Here is a 19,528-nt window from a genome sequence, read left to right on the forward strand (position 1 = left end):
TTTTTAAAAGGACCGCAGGAGAATGGGATTTGTGATCAAAGCCTCGCACAACCTCGGAGCAAAGGATAATGTTATCCGCAATACTCCAGCCAGAGATGAAGGCAGATTGATTAGGACTGACGAGGGAAGGGATGATAGCCTAGATCCTGTTGGCAAGGATCTTAGCAATGAATTTGTAAAGGAGATTACAAAGAGAGATGGGTCTGAAATCAGACAGGGAGGAGGCTCCAGCTATCTTAGGGATAAGGCAGATGAAGGTTTGATTGATCTGGGCAAGTTGGTTGGGTTTAAAGAAGAAGCTACGGATAGCTTTGAAAAGGCCTCCTTTAATAGAGTCCCAGCAGCTAAGGAAAAAGCCCATACCGAAGCCCATACTTGCAAACATTGTATCACTTGCTCATATGAATCTTTTCTATTGTTTACAAACCCTCGCCCCTTTCCTCTCTCTCCCTCTCTCTCTCCCTCTCTCTCTCTCCCTCTCTCTATCTCGTGACTCTGCAAGTCTATCTCTCTTGTGACTCTGCAAGTAGAGGAGCTCCATTGGAATTTGATAAGTGAGAAACATGTACGTTCTCATCGTGCTAACATTTCCTCTTTACTTCTTCTCCTGTTCCTACAACAGTTGCGGTAATGGAGGTTGTCACTGCTACAGGGCTTCCCCTTTTCCAGTAGTGGCGATGGCAGCTGCTATTGCTGCAACCCACTTCTATTCTTCTTTTTCTGGAGGCGTCAGTGGCATCGGTGGTATCGACATACTTTTCCTGTTTTTCTGGGCTATCCTCTTTTCTCTTACTTTCATTTTCCATTTCTTACTTTTCTTATCTCATTTCTTTTTTTTTTTTTGGATGAATAAAATAATTAAATTACTAAAGGGGAACAAGATTACAAGAGCCCCTTAGGGGCAGCAACAAAAACAATCAGCTCCAAACCAAGCCCACAGCTAAGAGGGGCCTGGGCCAACAAAAGAAACAGACGGGAGACCCCAGGATCATTTCTTTATTTTTATTCCACATTCCTCTTACTTTCCTTTCCATTTGTGAGGACCTCAGTTTTCCCTACTTTGTTTTAAAGGGATCCACGTAGCCAACCCCATTTAGTTGGGATAAGGCTGAGATGTTGTTGTTGTTGTTGTTGTTGTATATCGGTATCGTCTCAATAACCCATATCTCTGTTGGAAACATTGATATATTTGTGTGTATGAAAAAGTTTATACTTTATACACTCCCAGGAAAGCTCATGGACTTCAATGGAAGATACAAGTACCTAGCATGTATTAAACTGAACTATCAAGCGAGCTATATTGAAAAGCAATAGAGAAGATGGCGATCACAACATACAAGCTTCATACATGGTTATTCAGGATTTCACAAATTGCCAATTACTTGGTAGGAGCTCGTGCATTAATAGGACAAAGTGACCAAGGCCAAAGCTTCAGAATAGATGTAATCCTTTGTAGTAACTCCAACAGCCTAGATGCCCTTTAAAATGATTAATATAATTATATATAATTATATAAGTCACCCACAAAGAATAAGAGTCAACCAATCTCTCCAGAGATTCAAGTTGGCAGTTTTTTGTGACTTAGCAGAGAGCATAGTTGTCATGGCGACTAGCAACCAAAGGCGTTGGAGGGGTGCTTAGGCGACAAGGAGCCCGCCTAGGCGCCCTACACGTGCATTAATGACTATATGTAATATAGCAATGATAATATTATATAATAATGTTTATATGCAACATAGAAGCCACATCAAGGCAATATGATATAATTATGCTAGTACTGGACTAATATGAGAAAACCAATATATAATAAACAAAGCGTGGGATATAAATATAATATAAACATACTAATTGAAAAATAATGAGGCTGCCTCCAGCTTATGTTTGGTGGCCCTTTGCTGTGTTTTAAATACCAATATGACGGAATATATACAGCTATAATAATTGAAGATTAATCCCTCCAAACTCAGGTTAAAAAGATTCCAACAACAATAGTAGGGGATAGACCTTTGATTACTGCCAAGATGAGTATCAAATCTATAGAAAGTCAAATAACACACAATAAAATAATATGCCATAGATTTCTATATTGCCCGTCAATAGCCATGATTTGCTCAAAACACATCAAAACTGCATGATATTGTACTCATGGAAAAGAGTTAAATAACCTTTCGAATGACCGCACAACCTAAGAGTTCTAGGTGAGTTGGATCAGAGAGATCCAGATTCCCCAAACAAGATATGGAAGATATATGACTACAGTGTCTAAAATCATCAAATAGAGTTTCAAAAATAGGAGCAGTAGACTTCATAAGTAGTAGGATTAGAATGAGAAGCAGATTTAATTGCAGACATGCAGCAACTTACTTTCCAGAACTGCTCACCGAAAGAACAGAATAAGAATCATGCGGAACTGGTGTACTAATGTGCTTTTTCATTTGCTTGACATGTAAGGGTTCCAATGACTCCGCTCTTGACCTTCCTGTTTCGGATATAGAGCCAGTACTTCCAAGAGATGGATTCATGGTGTTAGACAACTGAAAGTTAAGTAACTTCAGTTCCCTTTCAACCACATATACGGCGGAATGCTCTCTGCTGCCAGGTGGCATTGATAGAGGAGCAACAGCTGGAAGAGATCTTGCATCAAACTCACTGAGAATAACACCAATATTGGTTCCAGTAGCAACAAGGTGAGGTTGTAAAGCATGTGCAACCATGCAGTAAACCTACAATGGAAATTTAAAAAAACATTAGAAAAGGCCAAAAAACTAAACTATACACAGAGATAACAATAGGAAAAGCAAGTCCAGCAACCAATTCCCTTTTCTTCATATGTAAAAAATAGAGATTAAAGGGCACTATAAAAAGGCCGTCAGAAACCAGAAGTATAAAATGTGCTATCCCGAGTTATCAGATTAGGCCAGAACAGGATTAAGGGTTGCTCATTTAACTGCCAAAAAACAAAAAAAAAATACAAAAACTGTTCCGGGAACAAGTCACCTTATCAAGCTTCTTGCTCCAGACCCAACAAAATAAAAAACGCCTTGCTTACATAACAAACTCTCCAAGAGGGTTCGGCATAATTAAAACCCTGTGATTTATCTTTCCAAATGGACCAGCATGTAGCTACCAGCACTAGACACAAAATGCAATTAACCCTTTTTTCCTGAGGTTGGTCTACATAACGAAGAAAGCAAATCATCCAACCTATTGAAGTAGTGGAGCTGACACCGAAGCCATTCATTAAATCATAACTTACCTCCTAAGAATACAGGAAGTTCATAAATTAAGGATTGAACAATACAATACTTCTCATGCATGCTTCCATGATGCACACTTCCATTTACAGGGCAGGTGTGGAGGACTACTCTCGTTTCTTCTCGAACACTATGATGTGGCACTCATATGTCATGCAGACAGAAGACAATGCACGTCGGCTCCATTGGACCATGAGTGGACTCAAACCAGCACGTCGTAGTTCATATCAGTAGGCAGTCACATACTCATAATATTGTTTTGATGAGAGTTCGGACATGGAAGACTAGGGTATCTATGACTAATGTATTGTTCACGGTACTTGGGTTGGGTGTCTATGTAATATGCATTGTTCACACTTCACACTTCACTGTACTTTGTAGTTTGTAGTAGAAACTTTAAGTTTTTAACTATTTCTTAAATAATTATTCAATATTAAGTGCCTTCATCCATTATTGCATAATTTACATGTTTTACTTGCCAATTATGTCTCATAGCACTCAAACAATGTGTAGAATAGGCAAATATTACATTAAGGGTTTGACGTTTACTGCCAACCAAGGGTGCAAATCCAAAACACCAAATTGGGTGCTTTTTTTTACAAATTGAAGATTTCAATATGTTTATCAAGCCTAAAACAAGCTTTCCTGATTTCAATATGTTTATTAAGCCTAAAACAAGCTTCCCTTAAAGTTTCGGAGCCAACTATGGCCATTTTCCCACCGAAACAACAAAAAAAAAATACACTAACTCGCCGAGGTCTCGGTCATCTCAACCTGATTGAGACACCGAGTAGAGACGAGTTTTTGAACCTTGGATGAAACAATTAAATTATCATATGTATAACATATTAACATATACATATTAAGCACATTTAAAGCCTTATCTCGGAACTGTTACAAGAATCATGCATTATTAATGTGTTTCAGGTAGATGTATCAAAAAGTACAAGGATCAAATCTCAAAACTCCCTCTCTATATATATCTTTAAAATAAGTGATTAAATGTGCCAAACAAGAAAAAGACATTTTTAAAGTAAGACATACCCTTAACTTTTTATTCGGTGCAAGAACTTGTGGAGGAACAAGTGAAGAAAGTTCACACAACGGCCTTGTAAGAGCTGAATATGTTGGGTGTTCGATAGCCCTACCAAAAATCAGAAAGCGCTGATCTTCCTCAAATTTAAGCAAAACAAACCATATTTTCTAAAACTAAATACTGTTTCAAAAGAATACAAGACTAATGAGATTTTGTGGCTATGAGGGCCCTTTAAGGAAAACAGGCATGCATACCAAATATGAGAATCCTTTACACAAGTTAAAATATCAAGGTTCGGAGCTCGAGGATGGCACCAAGATGCCACACTATGGCAAGCCAGCTTTGGAACAGGTTTAATACGCCTTAATTCCTGATTAGGAAAAAGCATGAAATATAGATGCAAAATCATCAGTATAATAGTGCCATAACATTATCCTTGAGAAGTACTATAAACTTCCAAATACTAAGCAAATCTCACACTGACAAATTGAGAAATCCAGACAATATAGAACCTTAAAGGAAATGGTGTCCCAAATAGCTAGAGTCTTATCTGCTCCAATTGTAATAAGCTGTGGTGCACCTCCCATCACCCTAGAAAGCTCAACAGCCACAACACCACCATCATGTGCCTGGAAGTGTACATAGGAGATATGTAAGGTTTGAAAAGTGCCTTCTCAATCATTAGGCCTGAACCTGTCCTTGCATTAGACATTTTCTTCCCAACTTGAAAAGGCTATTAAGGAACTTCTATCGATACAAGCCATGCACACAAGGTTCTTTATCTAAAGGAAAAGAAAAGAGTAAATACAGCACTAAAATTCAAGATAAAATATTATTAAGCCAATCCAAGAAGTTGAAACTCAGAATGTTCTGATGGAAACAGAATATTGACCAAACATTCTATCCTTCATGTGAGAAAAGATCCTGCTCTAAAAAAGGGAATGGTTAATTAACCCCTGCATAGTGTCCTGACATCTTATTAGGTGGAAAAGGTACAAAGACATTCAAATGTAGAAGAAGAAGATAACAACCTTCAAACTCAACTTGGGTACAAGTTCACGTGAATCTTGCCCATGGTCAGCACTCCACAGAACAAGTAAACCATCATGACCACCAGATACCAGAAGGGCCTGCAAGTTGCAATTAGAAGCACATTACATACTTTTGACAGGGGGAAGGGGGGGACTTGACTAAATGGATTAGCCTAGTTTGAATAAGCAAAAACTACATATCCAAGATGAAAGTACAATACTTGAATCTTACTTACCAAATACCATCATTTACAAAATCCCTTCTAGTTATCAAAATTGACATTCATAAAACCTGAATATCAGTCACTTGGCAAGAATCCAATGGGACAACTTTCTAGCATATTCTTTTAACAGATTATGCCCAATACAACATTCCAAACCTGAAACTTCTCATTTGATTGACTTGTTCTCCGACCAAGGTTCAAATCTACATAGAGATATATCAACTGATTTATGGAGACAGGAACTGGTAGATTTAGAAAGGGGAGAATATGACAGCGAGATATGAGAACAAACGGGAGGGATTGTTGGATATGTTAGATATGTACATTAGTAATGTGGGGACATGTATGTATTTATTTCACCCTTAGTAGTGTTTTGGTGTTTTTCACATTAATGAATTAATACATGTATGTATTTATTTCAAACTTAGCAGTGTTTTGGACTTTTTCATATTAATGAAACAACATTGAATTTGGAGAGAGAATACGATCATTCTCTTGAGCCATGCTCTATTTTCTTCTTCTTCTTCTCTTTTCCTACCTCTATTAAATTCCTAATATTTCTACAAAGATGTCTTTGCAGGCAGACTCTGAAAATGTTCATTGTCCACTTGCTCAGTTCCAGAATCAAACATTTGTTTCAACTTTCAAGGAATGTAAAAATTACAGTATTATGGTAAGAATCGTAAGATCACCAAAACACAGTTCTAGTGAACAAAACATGCAATCTTGAGCACCTAATATTACTGCTAATTAAACATGTGGCATCACCAGATGGTGAACATTGATACAGTTCATCCGAGGCAATCATTAAGCATGCATATTTGGTCACTTCCTTCACATTCATAATGGATATCACAGAATCATTGACAAACAGGATACATCAAGGCCTTAATTCTCTTAAAGTAATATTTTGACTTGAGAGCTTGGCCAGCAGATAGGCAACTCACATGCAAAGATGTCTTCTTTTTCTCTTTTTGTTTTTGTTGTCTCCCCCCACCCCCCAACCCCCTGGGGCACAAATGGTTGAATCATCAGCAGCAGTACAACGGACAACCAACAAACTGTACTCCATATGAGATGAGGAAGAGAGAAAGATAGGGAGAACAAAGAGGGAGCGGAAGAAAGAAAGGGAGGACAGAGATGGAACAGGAGAGGGAGAGAGATAGAGAAACAGAGGACAAAGAGAAGGATCAGCCGATCAGGAGAAAGACAGAGTCAAAGAGAGGGAGTGGGCAAGAGACTTAAATCTTCAATGGATCAATTCTAATGAGATATCAAAGGGTTAACAGCCAAGAGAAAGGGAAGAAGAAGGAGAGAAGAGAAGAAAAGAAGAGAGACTGGGAGAGAATCGATTGTGTGTGTAGAGTGATCCTCAACACACATATAACTTCATTAATAAACTTCTGGAAATTACATAAGCATCCCTAGGGAGGAAAGAAGAAATAAAAAGAAAGAGTAAATAACAACTAAGTCATGTCTTATAATAAGACAATGACAAAACTACCCTTACACACATAACTCTAACAAAGAGAAGGGACAGGGAGGAAAGAGAGTGGGAGAGGGAAAAGAGAGGACTCCGCCAATGCCATCTTCGACTTCATTAGCTGGAGAAGGAGAGGACTCCTCCCCCAGGGGTAAAACCAGGCTGAGCTGGGATTTTTAAAACCCCAACCCAACCCTAGGTCCCCTTAACTCAGCCCGGACCTGATTGACCAGAGATTAGGCATAAATAAGTGTTTGCCCTGGTTTCTGGCATAAATAAGTGTCTGCATACCAAGGTTTGCATAAATAGGTATCTGTATACCAAGATTTCCCATCAAGATGACCAAAACTACCAAGATTTCCCTCGCCGAGACATTGTAACTTTCCATTTAGCCCTTCATCTCGTCTCGAGCATTAGAAAAAGCAAGATTTTCGTCGAGATCTCGTGAGTTTTAGTTCTATGTGCAAATCCCTAGGAATGTTGTCAGGTATTCCCACATTGTTCATTCCCACCCCCACCAAAACCCCCTATCCAAACAGGGCCACACTAAGCCCATTACTTGCAAGTCGTGATTTAGGATCTTTTGGTCCCTTCCCACATCACCAAGTCTAAGCACCTGCTTACTATTTGATTTGCACTAGATAATTTTACCTCTCCATTGTTTGTCTGGGATTCTTCCCCATAGTAACTCTCCCTCTCCTTTCCTCTAGATTATAATCCAATCATTCATCATCATAATCATAATCATAATCATAAGTATAACAATCCTCTCATCATTTAACAAATGATGCAACCCTCTTGAGGCATTAAGACTGCCTTTTCCTTGAAAGTAGCCTTGCTCAATGCCACCTAATCACTGACCATGTACTTGGATTCAATAGCACATATTTGGTAGTTACAACTACATCATTCATGTAATCCAATGTCAAGGTATCAATAGCTGTTCAGCTCCAAATCAGAAAACAGCAAAGCCTGCTATACTACTTAACAAGCATGCAGAATCTTAATTATTTGGTTCTACGAAAATACTAAACAAAATTTACCTCACCAGAAGAAGCCATGAATGTCATCAAGCAAGCTATTGAACCTTTGTGACCACCAGTGTACCTTCGAACAAGCTGCCAATGAACAAATTTCATCACACAATGCATTAAACAAACAAGGTGACAGTGAAAACAAATAAATCAACATAACAGGCTCCCTAACCTTCCATGTTATCATTGAAAGAACTCTAATGACACCATCTGATCCACCAAAAGCAACGAGGGGACCATCACCAGCAGCAGATCTGGAGAGAAACTCCATACTGCAGCAAATGAAAATATTTTCTCACACATATAGAGATATAAGAAGCCTTTTCAAAAAGAATAAGCAAGTTCTGAATGTTCATAACAAATAACTATGGGAGTCTTTGGTATAGTTTTTATTTTTTATTTTTGCCTTTAAAAACGTTTTTGGTTGTGTTTGGTATCGTTTATGGAGCCTGTTTCTATTTAAAAAAGCTTGAAAAAAACCAAAAACCAAAAATAGATGGAAAGCCGTTTATGGTTTTTCGTTGAAAACTGTTTTTCGCTATTTGTGTGGACACTTTAATGAGCATGTGCTCATAAACCCCAAAACTGAAGGGTAAAATAGTAAATTGCTTCTGTTTTTTAAAAAGGCAAGCCTCCAATTCTCCTCCTTCTACATCGATCAAGAGAGAGAATGGGAAGACCAAAACCCTGAAATGATGAAGAATGGGCCACGAAGGTGGAACTAAGGCAGCGAATGCTGCCGCCGCCGACGCCAGCAGCTAATGCCACCACCACCACCGGCAGTTCATGTTATATCTGAATTTTGTTTCCCCCCTCCCCCCACCCTTTTATTTCCCTCGCTCTTTTTACCGTCTTCTACCTCTGCATCAGCTGCGTTTGGGATTTCTTCGTTTCTTTTCCTTTATTATCGTTTTTCAGAATTTAGGGTTTCTGGCTACTTGGCTTGTTCCTGCTGTGGCTTTTCGATCTTATTTTGGTTTCTTCAGTTTTAGTTTTCGAATCCTTGGCCTTGAGTTTGGATGGATCTGCCAGTTAATGGAGCTTGTACACAACTCATGGTGATTCGCTGAACTAGGAAGCCTTTTCCCTATAATTTACCATACTATCCCTTGGAAATGAGAAAATCTTATCAATAAGAATCCCTTTTGTACTGTTACATCAACAAGAGCATGTACCATCAAACCCAATATATCCTTCCCTAGTTACCAACTCCCATGGTGGGATCTGGCTCTGGATTTTCTTTTCCTCTTTACCTTCTCCTTCTAATATTATTTTCATTTGCGTTCTATTTCTGCTGTTGATTTGTAGTGTGGATTGCTTTTCTTCTGGGGTTGGAAGTTGGAACTAGGAAATATATCTCCCCTATTTGGAAAAGGAAAATTCCCTTTCTTTCTTTAATTTGAGCTTCTTCTCATCCCTTTCCGTTTTCCAGGAAGGAAGGAAGATGGATGAAGAGGGAATATCTTCACACACCATTTCTTCAAAAAACCATTCTACACATGACTATACCAAACCATATTTCATTCTATATTATATTATGTCTAATGTTTACCAAACGATTTTTAATTTTTGATCAAAAATGGTTTTCATTAATGATTTTTGTTAAATAGACAAAAATCAAAAATAAAAACTATACCAAAGATAGCGTAAACCAGTAATTCAGAAGATTTCACTTCCCGCATAAAATCTGTAATACTTGGTCAGGCTAAACCAGCTTCTTGTATGGCTCAGTTATTTGATCAACCAAGTAAATTTTTATATCTTCCATTCATATTATAGTACATAAATAGATTTCACTATTTTCTAGGTCTTCCCGGCAAACAAAACCCTAGCCTTTGATTTCTTACCAGCATAACATCTGACAAGTTATGCTTCTATATAACACAGACACCTTTTTAATTTTACTAAAGCTACATTCCATATATTCTGTTTTTGTCCAACTAATCTTAAAACAAAATATATGGACTACAGATTTAGTAAATATAGGACTGAAAGTGGGTTGGTAAGAGAGATACCTCAAAGTGCAAATTTTAAATATCTAGTTTAATCATAAATAAAGGAGGAATGGAGAAGATTGTTACACACAGAATTAGAGCAGGATGAATGAAGTGGAGACTGGAGAAGTGCCTCTAGAGTTTTGTGTGCTTGATGCATCCCAGTAAAAAAAAAAAAAAAAGGCAAATTTTTGTAGGACAGATAAAAGACCAGCTCTGATATATTGACCTAAATGTAGAGCAATGAATAAACAACATACAAATGAAATTAGAGTAGCTTCAAGATGTTCAAATGGATAATTGGTAAAACAAGAAAAGATAAGGAATGAACACATTAGAGTTACTTTAGGAGTAGCTCTAATACATGATAAGTAGAGAGAACATCTTTTGAGATCGTGGGACATGTGAGTAGGATAACTTTGGGTTATAGTTCAAAAACTCACTGAAATTTCGCTAATTTCGACATGTCCGAGACGAAACAGGAGGCGAAACCCAGAATCAGTACTTTTCGCCGAAATTTCGGGCATTTCTGTCATGTCTATATTGTAGACAAAAAATGCAGTGTTTCAGTGAAATTTTGGTAATTTCTCTCATTTCGGTCACAATTTTGAACATTTCGGCCACCCCCCTCCCCAAAAATGTACTGTTTCGACAAAATTTCCCCAATTTCAGTGTGTTTCGCTAATTTTGGTGTAACTGAAATGGTCTACCAAAACAATTTTTTAAACTATGTTTTGGGTGTACTGGTAAAGAGTAATATGATTCAGAACTCGAGGGGCTAAAAGCATAGTACTAAATCTCGTGAAATCTCGGTCGAGATCTCGAATATTTTGAGTATCTCGACCTGACCGAAACGAAACACAAGTTCGAATCAAAAAAATGCAAAAACTCGGTCAAAATTTCGACCATCTCGCGATATCCCCAGACAAAATCAAAATCTCGCGAGATATCGAGATTCCTTTTTCAAAAGTAGCTTTATAAATACCAAAACTCGTTAGTCTCGATCGAATTTCGACCGAGACTTAACAAGCTCTGATTTTTTTGGGTTTTTTTCTCCTCGTCAGTCTCGGTCGTTTCTTCTCCCATACTATGACGTGGCATTCATTTGTCCTATAGTCGGAGAACAATGCAAATCGGCTCCATCGAACTATGAGTAGGGTCGATCCTGAATGTCGGAGTAATTATTATTAGAATATTTGTAAACATTTGAGTCACTAGATGACTACTTGACTTGTATTGGCCTATTGGGGATATTGTCATATTGATATCATCTTCTTAACTTGTTATTCACTTATTGTACTTAATATTTTGACTTACGTTATGACTTATGAGTCATTCACTTTATGTTTCCAACTTCCAAGTCAATTTACTTGTTTAAATTGCTTATTAATCATTAATTTATTATGTCCTCTAGTACTTAAAGTTTTAAACAATGCGTATATATAATTAACTAAGTTATACATTAGGATTCGACCGTATATTGCCAATCAATGGTGCAAATCCAAAACACCACTTTGGGTGACTATTTTTGCAATTCAAACATTTAAATGTGTTTATATAACTTAAAATAGGGTTTCCATGAAGTTTCAGGCCTTAACTTAGCCTAAAACCCACCGAAATGACCTACCGAAACATAACAGAAAAATGCAAAATTTCGACCGAAACACCGAAACGAAACGAGTTTTCGAACTATGGCTAAAAGATCAAGAGGTGGGCATTGAAGGACTGTAGGAGAAATCATGATATGGATTATGAACTGAATCAAATCAGTTCCTTTTCTGAATCTCTATACATGCAATTCCCTCAATTATTCTCTTATGTTTTTTTACATAATTCTTGATACAATCCCGGATTTTTTGATCTTCCTAAAGACCCTCAGAATAACTTTTTGGTGAGAAGGCATTCATGGATTACGGTTAACAACAAGTGTAGCTTTGAATAGAGTTGAATGGAAAACAAATCCATGTAGCCAATGCCATTTAGTTGGATAAGGCTTTGTTATGTTGAATTGATTTGAGACACTTGTTGTGACATGCTTCCAACATGTATACCACAAATATGCTACTTTAACTTTTCAGTTCTTACTCCTAATTATAGTTAACAATACTAATGAAAGTACTAAAAGACAAGACAAGAAAAGAAAAAAGGAAAAAAGGAAAAAAGTAAACATCATAAGGCATTTGAACTTTGTCTTATCACAAGGTCATGTTACCTAGGCTAGTTATGTGATGCAGCAAACTAGGATGAATGTAGTCATGTAGGTACCCATTTCACTCATTCACTGGTAAAAGTTCGGCTTGGAACAAGCATAGGAAGTGGTTAGAAAGTTAAGGTTTCCCAAAATTACATGAATGTCATTTCACTAATTCACCATAATAGAATGGGGAAATATCATCCCCCTCCCCTCTAAGTTTCCTTAATGTCAACCCAATCCCCAAGTTTTGAAAAATGATAATGCCCTCCCCTACTTTTTAAATATTCTATCAACCATAACCTAAGTGACTAATTCTGTTAAAACAGCATATGAAAAGATGATATTACCCTTGTCTCTAACCTCAATTCTTTCTTCTTTCTTCTTCTTTCCTCTTCTTCTAGTAGCCACGGTCACCACCACGGCTGTATCCACCACCACCACCCTCACGATGTCCATAACCACTGCCACCCTCCCGTAGCCATCCAGTCCGATGTTTACGCCGGAGGCGCCTTCTCTCTCTCCCCTTCTCCCAGTAGCCTACCTGCAATCTACTATACAACCACAGTCATCGCACCCTCTCCCTATTAGAAATCCTTAAGTATCTGGGGCCTCCGTTCAATGGGAAATGGCTGATTCCTCCGTCTTGAATCAGTTTCTGGACTAGAAATTAAGGAAGCCATGGCTTTGGAAAACCAGAACGAACCTCTCTTAAAGCTACCAAAACGGTAATGGTGTTTTGGATCGGCTGGAATGCGGAGCTGGGGAGAAGAACAAGAGGAGTACGTAGCGAAGGCTGAGAGCCCGAGACCACCCATTTGGAGACTGGTCAGAATTGCAGGGAACATTTATGAAAGAGAGATTAGTTGTGAAAGACAAAGAGGAAGAACAAACCTAACAGAGAAGAGCTTCCAGAGAGTGAAGGTTTTAAAACTCTCCTTTTCTAGGTTTCCATTTCTGGTTGCCTATTAAAACTCTTTCGATTCATATCTCCTTCTTCCTCCCCAAGTTTCTTAGGGGCTTTTTCAATCGTTTTTTTTTATAGGGTGGGTTCTGTAAACAAAGAAGAAGAAATAATCAAGAAAGCATTGTTTTTCACAAGATTTTTGTATTGGGTTCGGTGAGTGGGTTCCAGAAGTGGGAGAAGAGAGTGGGTTTCAAAAATGGGAAAAGGAGATGGGTTCGGCTGGGTTGAGATTTTAGAAAACAAAAAAAAAATCAGTTAGAGATGGAGTAGAAGGTGGGTTTCGGTTGGGGAAGAAGGAGAATGGGAGTGAAAAGATGGAGCTCGTGGTGGAGAAGAACCAGAGAAAGGAAACAGCAGGGGAATGGTATGCAGCTGCTGGTTAGTCGTGATTGGAGTTAAGAAAAAATAAATAAATAAAGTGGAACAGGTGAAGAAGAAGGAGAAGAAAAGGAGAAGAATCTAATTTTCTCCCTGGCTCAGGGGATCTCCGTCGAGTAGATCGCAGGTTGCATAGTAGATCAGTGAGGAAGCAGATCACAGGCTGCATAGTAGATCTGCGTAGAACTTGAGCTTCTCTGTATTGCTCCGTGTGGAAGCAGAATAGAAACTCCTAAGCGGTGGTGGTGGTGCTGGCAATTGTGGTGGCGGTGGTGTTGGCGGTGGAAGAGGATCGGAGGCGGCAGTGGTTGCGATGATGGTGGTGCTGGCAGAAGAAGAAGAAGACACAAAAGGGAAAGTAGGGAAGGGCAAAATTGGAATAAAATTATATTAAGGGTATTTTGGGGTTTTAGAAATTTTGTACATGCCACGTCATCACTTAATGGCGTTTTTTAACGGTTAGGGTACGGTTGATAGAATCTTGGGAAAGTAGGGGAGGGCATTATCATTTTTCAAAACTTGGGGATTGGGTTGATATTAAGGAAACTTAGAGGGGAGGGGGATGATATTTCCCCTAATAGAATCTAGTGGCATTATTGTAATTTGATGTCATTTTGAACTCCCTCTCAAGACACTTCTCTTGCTTGTTTTGAGCTAACTTGACGAATGAAATGAGTGTAGCAGTCCTATAACACATGGACCCACATGTCTGCCATGTGGCCAGTCGTGAGAAGTGACAGAAGACAAAGTTCACAAACCAATGTAACACTAACACTACCAGACCCCACTCAAAAAAAGAAAATAACAAAATATCACTCCAATATCTTATAGTAGTAAGCAATTCAACAGTGACCAATAACCTCTGCTGACCCTGAACTACATATTAAGGCTTGCTGGGCATACACAGCAAAAGATTTCACAAACATACTGGAACATTCTATCAACAATGAAGTATGAACTCTCATGCAAAAGAAACACCAAGAGAAACTAGGACTTGCCAGAGAAGAGACTTGTTGTCAAGGTCTTGCTTTGGCACATCACGCCCACGCATTGTCACCAAGTCCAAAAATATGGCTTTATTCTCACAGCATATGACAAGAAAATGTCTTCCTCTCGTGGAAGGAGGGGGAGAGGTAAAAGCCGAGGAGTGCTGATTGACTGGAGATGGAGCCTCAGCAGCTGCAGAGCGATTACACCAAAGTTGCCAAAAGCGCACATCATCATCATAAAAGTTAACCTGCTTAACACTTTAACAAAACAATGAGCCAAACAAGAAAGTTCAGGACTCAGTAAAAGCCATGAGAAAATGTAGAAAAATGTACATGAGCAGGAAGATCCATACCTCCCTCCACGCATGGCCTCTGTTGGTTTTGCTTTAGGCTCTATCGACCATATATTTGAAAAAATAAAGGGATAAAAGAATTAATAGGCAAGATATAATATATTAGTATTCAACAGTTCTAATATACAATGAGGGAAACTGCATGATTCTTTGATGAAGTGAAAGCAAACAAAAATCAACTACAGAGAGGCCCCTCCTCTCCTTTGAAAACCTAAAGTCTCTAGATATTAAATCCAGGTGCAGCAGGAAACAAGATTAAGGACCAAATCTCATTTTAGTCAGTACTTCTTTCCTTACTTTTCGACCAAATTCTAGTTGGTTCTCCCCTCTTTTCTCTTCAACCAAAGAAGGATTTAAGAAGACGCCCTAAGAAAATGTACAAGGGCCAGTAAAGCAAAGTAATCACAAAAGTAAAACCTACTCTCCATAGCAGATAATATTGTTATTTAATATTTAAGTTCAAAATCATGAAAGTATAAACCACTTGAAACCTTTTTTATTTTTCTTTTCATTTTGATGGGCACAAATAGAAAGTATTTCATTAATAAATATAAAAATACAGAAGCTTTACAACTTTCTTCATTTTTACAAAGGACCAACAAAAGCAAATGTATATATATACTGAAATTTTTTCTCTTCTTTTTCATCAAGACTCCAATAAAGACAGCTAAAGCTCTCCAAAATCAGAACTCTATAAGCCTTACAAATTTTCCCTGAGCAACAAGCCCATTTCGATGGAAGAAAACCAGTGTAACCATCTCCTTTACTGAAGGGCATATACTGGTCAAATGTGGGTAACCATCTCCTTTCAAGAAGTCTTCTTGTGTCTTTCTTTCCACAAAACCATGAAATAGCATATGGCAGCTATTGAATATTTTCAAAACAAAACAAAAACTTGAGAATAGGATAAACAACCATTGGTTGGTTCTATGACCAAAGCCAAAAGGAAAGACTTAATTAGAAAATTCCACTACATTCTAAAGTCTGACCTCGAGTATCCTGGCAGTCCTCTGGTATGAAAACCACTGGGAGATGTACAAATTAGCCTCTTCTATTCCAAAATCTATCAACTGCTTAGAGAACCCAAGGTCCCAAGGTATCCCAGCAGGAGATACAAACAAAATGTCCATGATAATATTTTCTGTATGGTGAGAAACGAGAGGAGACTAGGGAATTGCTCTCAAAAGGAGATCACGATCAAGTATTAGTCCAGAATTTTTGTATTTCTCCTATTACCAACACCATATCCCATAGTTGTAAGGTGTCGCCTAGGCGCCCAGATGCCTTGGACACCTTGGTCGCCTAGGGAATGTTGCTCTCAAAAGCAGATCACGATCAAGTATTAGTCCAGAATTTTTATATTTCTCCTATTGGCAACACCATATCCCATAGTTGTGAAGGTGTCGCCTAGGCGCCCAGATACCTTGGACCCCTTCGTCGCTTAGGGAATTTTGCTCTCAAAAGAAGATCACGATCAAGTATTAGTCCAGAATTTTTATATTTCTCCTATTGGCAACACCATATCCCATAGTTTTCAAGGTGTCGCCTAGGCGCCCAGGTGCCTTGGAACTCTTGGTCGCCTTGTGTCTAGGCCCCCTCCAACGCCTTAGGTCACCTAGACGTGACAACTATGTCATATCCAATGAAAGGAGAAAAAAGTGACATTTTAATTCCACTCTTCCAAGGACCGAATATAGTAAGAGTTATGAGCCACCTAAGGAACCTCAAATCCATTTGGATGACAAAGCAAAGTTTCTTTTACTCAGCAATCTTAGTCCAAATTTCAAACCTTCTATTTTACTCACATAAATGGAAACCAGTTGATGAAATGGTATTTCCTAGCATCTCAAGTCTCCCAATGTAAGTTTCCTGATACTCTCCATGATTTTGATGAACGTATTCGGAGCCTTAATGACTGAAAAGCAATAAACCAGGAATTTAGGGAGTTGTGATTCTTTTGGGCTACCTGACCTCATATAGAAATGTAGTCCATTTCTACAGGGCCAACTTCTTCAAGAATTTATCTACTACAGAATCCCAAAACTAGGCAGAACGCAGATTGCCTACAAGAGGTAGCCAATATATATAGAGCCCAACCCTCACCTCACAATTAAGAGTACTTAGAAGGTGGTTACTTTTCACCATGCCCGACTGATCTCTGACACTCGTCCGTTACTGTGAACTCTTTGAGGTCTATTTTTCAACCAGCTCCAAAAAACCTTTTATCACCAAAGCATAAAGGGCGTACCCATACCCAGTGCAGGAGGCTCCCGCCGCTGGGAGGTCTGTGGAGGGTCATAATGTACGCAGCCTTAACCCCCACTTTGCGGATAGACTGTTTCCCTACTCGAACCGGCGACCACTAGGTATCAATGGAGAAACCTTACTGTTGCCGAGGTCCATTTTGCAGGCCACAGTTTTTTAACCCCGTCTCGTTCTCAGACATGCATTTGCATTTTGCATCCAGAACTTCAATTGAAGTCTGGCAACTATATACATTACGTCACGAGAGAACGAGAGAGGGAGAAAGGGCAAGAAAGCTCAATAACCAAAAGGCTATTTCAATGTACTTCCGAATCAAAAATTTTTTAAAAATAAAATAAAATAAAACAAAGGCAAGTCAAGCCATTTCTTCACCTGATTCTCCCTCAGCAAGCTTCTCCAATTTCGCTCCAACCAAACGCCTCTCATCGACACCGCCAGCTTTCAGTTCATAAATGACCTGATAATGAGAAACAAAAGAAATGCACGAAAGAAAATGTCAGATCGAAAGGACAATTTCAAACAACAAAAACAGAAAAATAGTGGTAATTAGCGAAACATAACCTGGCGATGTTCCCAGTTCCAGACGGAAACATGGTCCGAGGCGTCTGCAGTGACGAGCCATGGATGCGTCGGATGCAGCTGAATCTTCACGATTTTATCGTTCGTAGGACGATAAGCTCGCAACCGAAGCATGTTTCACCGCTGGTTCCTTCAGATTCAGATCGCTGCCCAGCTACTGATCGAATAGAAAAAAAGAAAGACTGCTAGGATCCTTGAAGACGAAGAGATCGGTGGAGAACTTAGATTTCTGACTGGTCGTATGTTTTTTTTTTCTTTTTCAGGGGGGTCGGGTCATGGACTCATGAGTGGGACACTCGGGTTTGAAAGAGTGGGGAATGGGGATTAAAGTGCAAAAATGTACTATAGAAGCGATGTGGACTCCAGTTGTGTTTAGTAAGCACTTTATCTAGCCGTGTTTGTTTGCACTTTGCAGGGTGGTTGGGTTGGGTTTAAAGAGTGGAATCGGTATCTAGATCGGTCTTGGCCGATTTCAATCCAATCGATCAAAATTGGTTAAGAATGGATTGGGTATGAGTTGGGAATCGGCCCTATATAACTCTAGAAATGTAATACAAATTGATTGCTCTAGATCGATTGAAATCGAGATCGGCCTCGACTAATTTAGCCAATCTGATTCTGACCCCTACTTTCCAAACCCTAGATGGGAAAGTTAATAGACTCCCGAGAAATACAAAATTTGGATTGTTTGTTGTTAGTTATTTGATCGATACATAGTCGTCATCCTCGGTGACTCTCACTCTAGGTAACTTTCACTCTGATAGTAGGTAGCCGTTTCAAAGGAGCTTCACTCTATCCTAGGGTTTCTATCTGGAAACAAATATCCCTCTCCTAAATAGTCCTCTTCATGACTCAGACCTATGATGTAGATATTGAATCTGAAACCAAACGTCAGGTACTTGATCGATATGCCAAAAGCTTCAAAACTGATGGAACAAATTAAATCAAGATCTTTAACTTATCCCATACTAGACTATCCCAATTTAATACCCATACACTAGAGCGGACTCTATTAGGCACATAACATTTGCTTGTGATGGGGTGGGGTGGGGTGGGGAAGTTGAATTTTCAATGTTTTTCGTATTAGTACCTTTTTGGTTCAATTTCTCCTACCCCACCCCTCTCAAAAGCAATAAAACTCAGGGATAGGGAATATCATTGTTGGAAAGACGTGAAACAAAGGGAGAGGGAAGAGATCATTACAAGCCATTGTAGCCTCACCCAATATCAATGAATGATCTACTCTCCCATATTGAAACAATTATATGCCTTACGTTGAAACAACTTTCTAGTACATCAGGAACTGAACAAACTAAAATCTTAACCTTAAAGATGGATCATGTTTGTCCAATGGCAGACTAATACTAAAACGGATAGATCTCGCTAGTGTGGAGTTCTAACCTAAGTCTCAAACAATTGTACATTAGTTGTGGTGTTCCTAATGGTTCTGATTTATGTCCAATAAATGATGTGTGCAAAGTTAGGCTAGGACACTAGGTTCACCGTTAATAAAGAATCAAAATCATGCTATTGATCTCACAGTGTTCACATTGTCTCGTACCTCAGCCTCGGGTTGGCCCTACTATATAGATATGGAACACCATCGTCATAAAACAATAAATCGGGAACCAATATACCTATCAATCAGGATAGCGGAGTGAGTCAGAAGTACATGATCTTATCATGTATGATATACCAATTGGTAGAGTATCAAGGGGCTGGTATGGTTTCACTTCAAATTACCAATACT

At 38.7% G+C, this 19,528-nt stretch overlaps 1 protein-coding gene across 1 annotated transcript in view; it reads right to left on the reverse strand.

Annotated features, from left to right (window-relative positions):
- Positions 1-18,026, reverse strand: part of LOC122651793 — a 60,187-nt gene extending 42,161 nt beyond the window's left edge. The window contains exons 1-11 of the mRNA XM_043845330.1: positions 17,761-18,026; positions 17,572-17,656; positions 14,935-14,974; positions 14,591-14,839; positions 8,235-8,334; positions 8,072-8,146; positions 5,322-5,420; positions 4,803-4,919; positions 4,545-4,660; positions 4,299-4,398; positions 2,365-2,723 (exon numbers count right to left, since the gene is read on the reverse strand). Of these exons, the coding sequence (XP_043701265.1) occupies positions 2,365-2,723; positions 4,299-4,398; positions 4,545-4,660; positions 4,803-4,919; positions 5,322-5,420; positions 8,072-8,146; positions 8,235-8,334; positions 14,591-14,839; positions 14,935-14,974; positions 17,572-17,656; positions 17,761-17,892 (1,472 nt within the window). The 5' untranslated portion in view covers positions 17,893-18,026. The remainder of the gene's footprint in view (positions 1-2,364; positions 2,724-4,298; positions 4,399-4,544; positions 4,661-4,802; positions 4,920-5,321; positions 5,421-8,071; positions 8,147-8,234; positions 8,335-14,590; positions 14,840-14,934; positions 14,975-17,571; positions 17,657-17,760) is intronic.
- Positions 18,027-19,528: the final 1,502 nt, after the last annotated feature.

This window comes from Telopea speciosissima, chromosome 2 (genome assembly GCF_018873765.1).
Source record: "Telopea speciosissima isolate NSW1024214 ecotype Mountain lineage chromosome 2, Tspe_v1, whole genome shotgun sequence".
Taxonomy (NCBI): domain Eukaryota; kingdom Viridiplantae; phylum Streptophyta; class Magnoliopsida; order Proteales; family Proteaceae; genus Telopea; species Telopea speciosissima.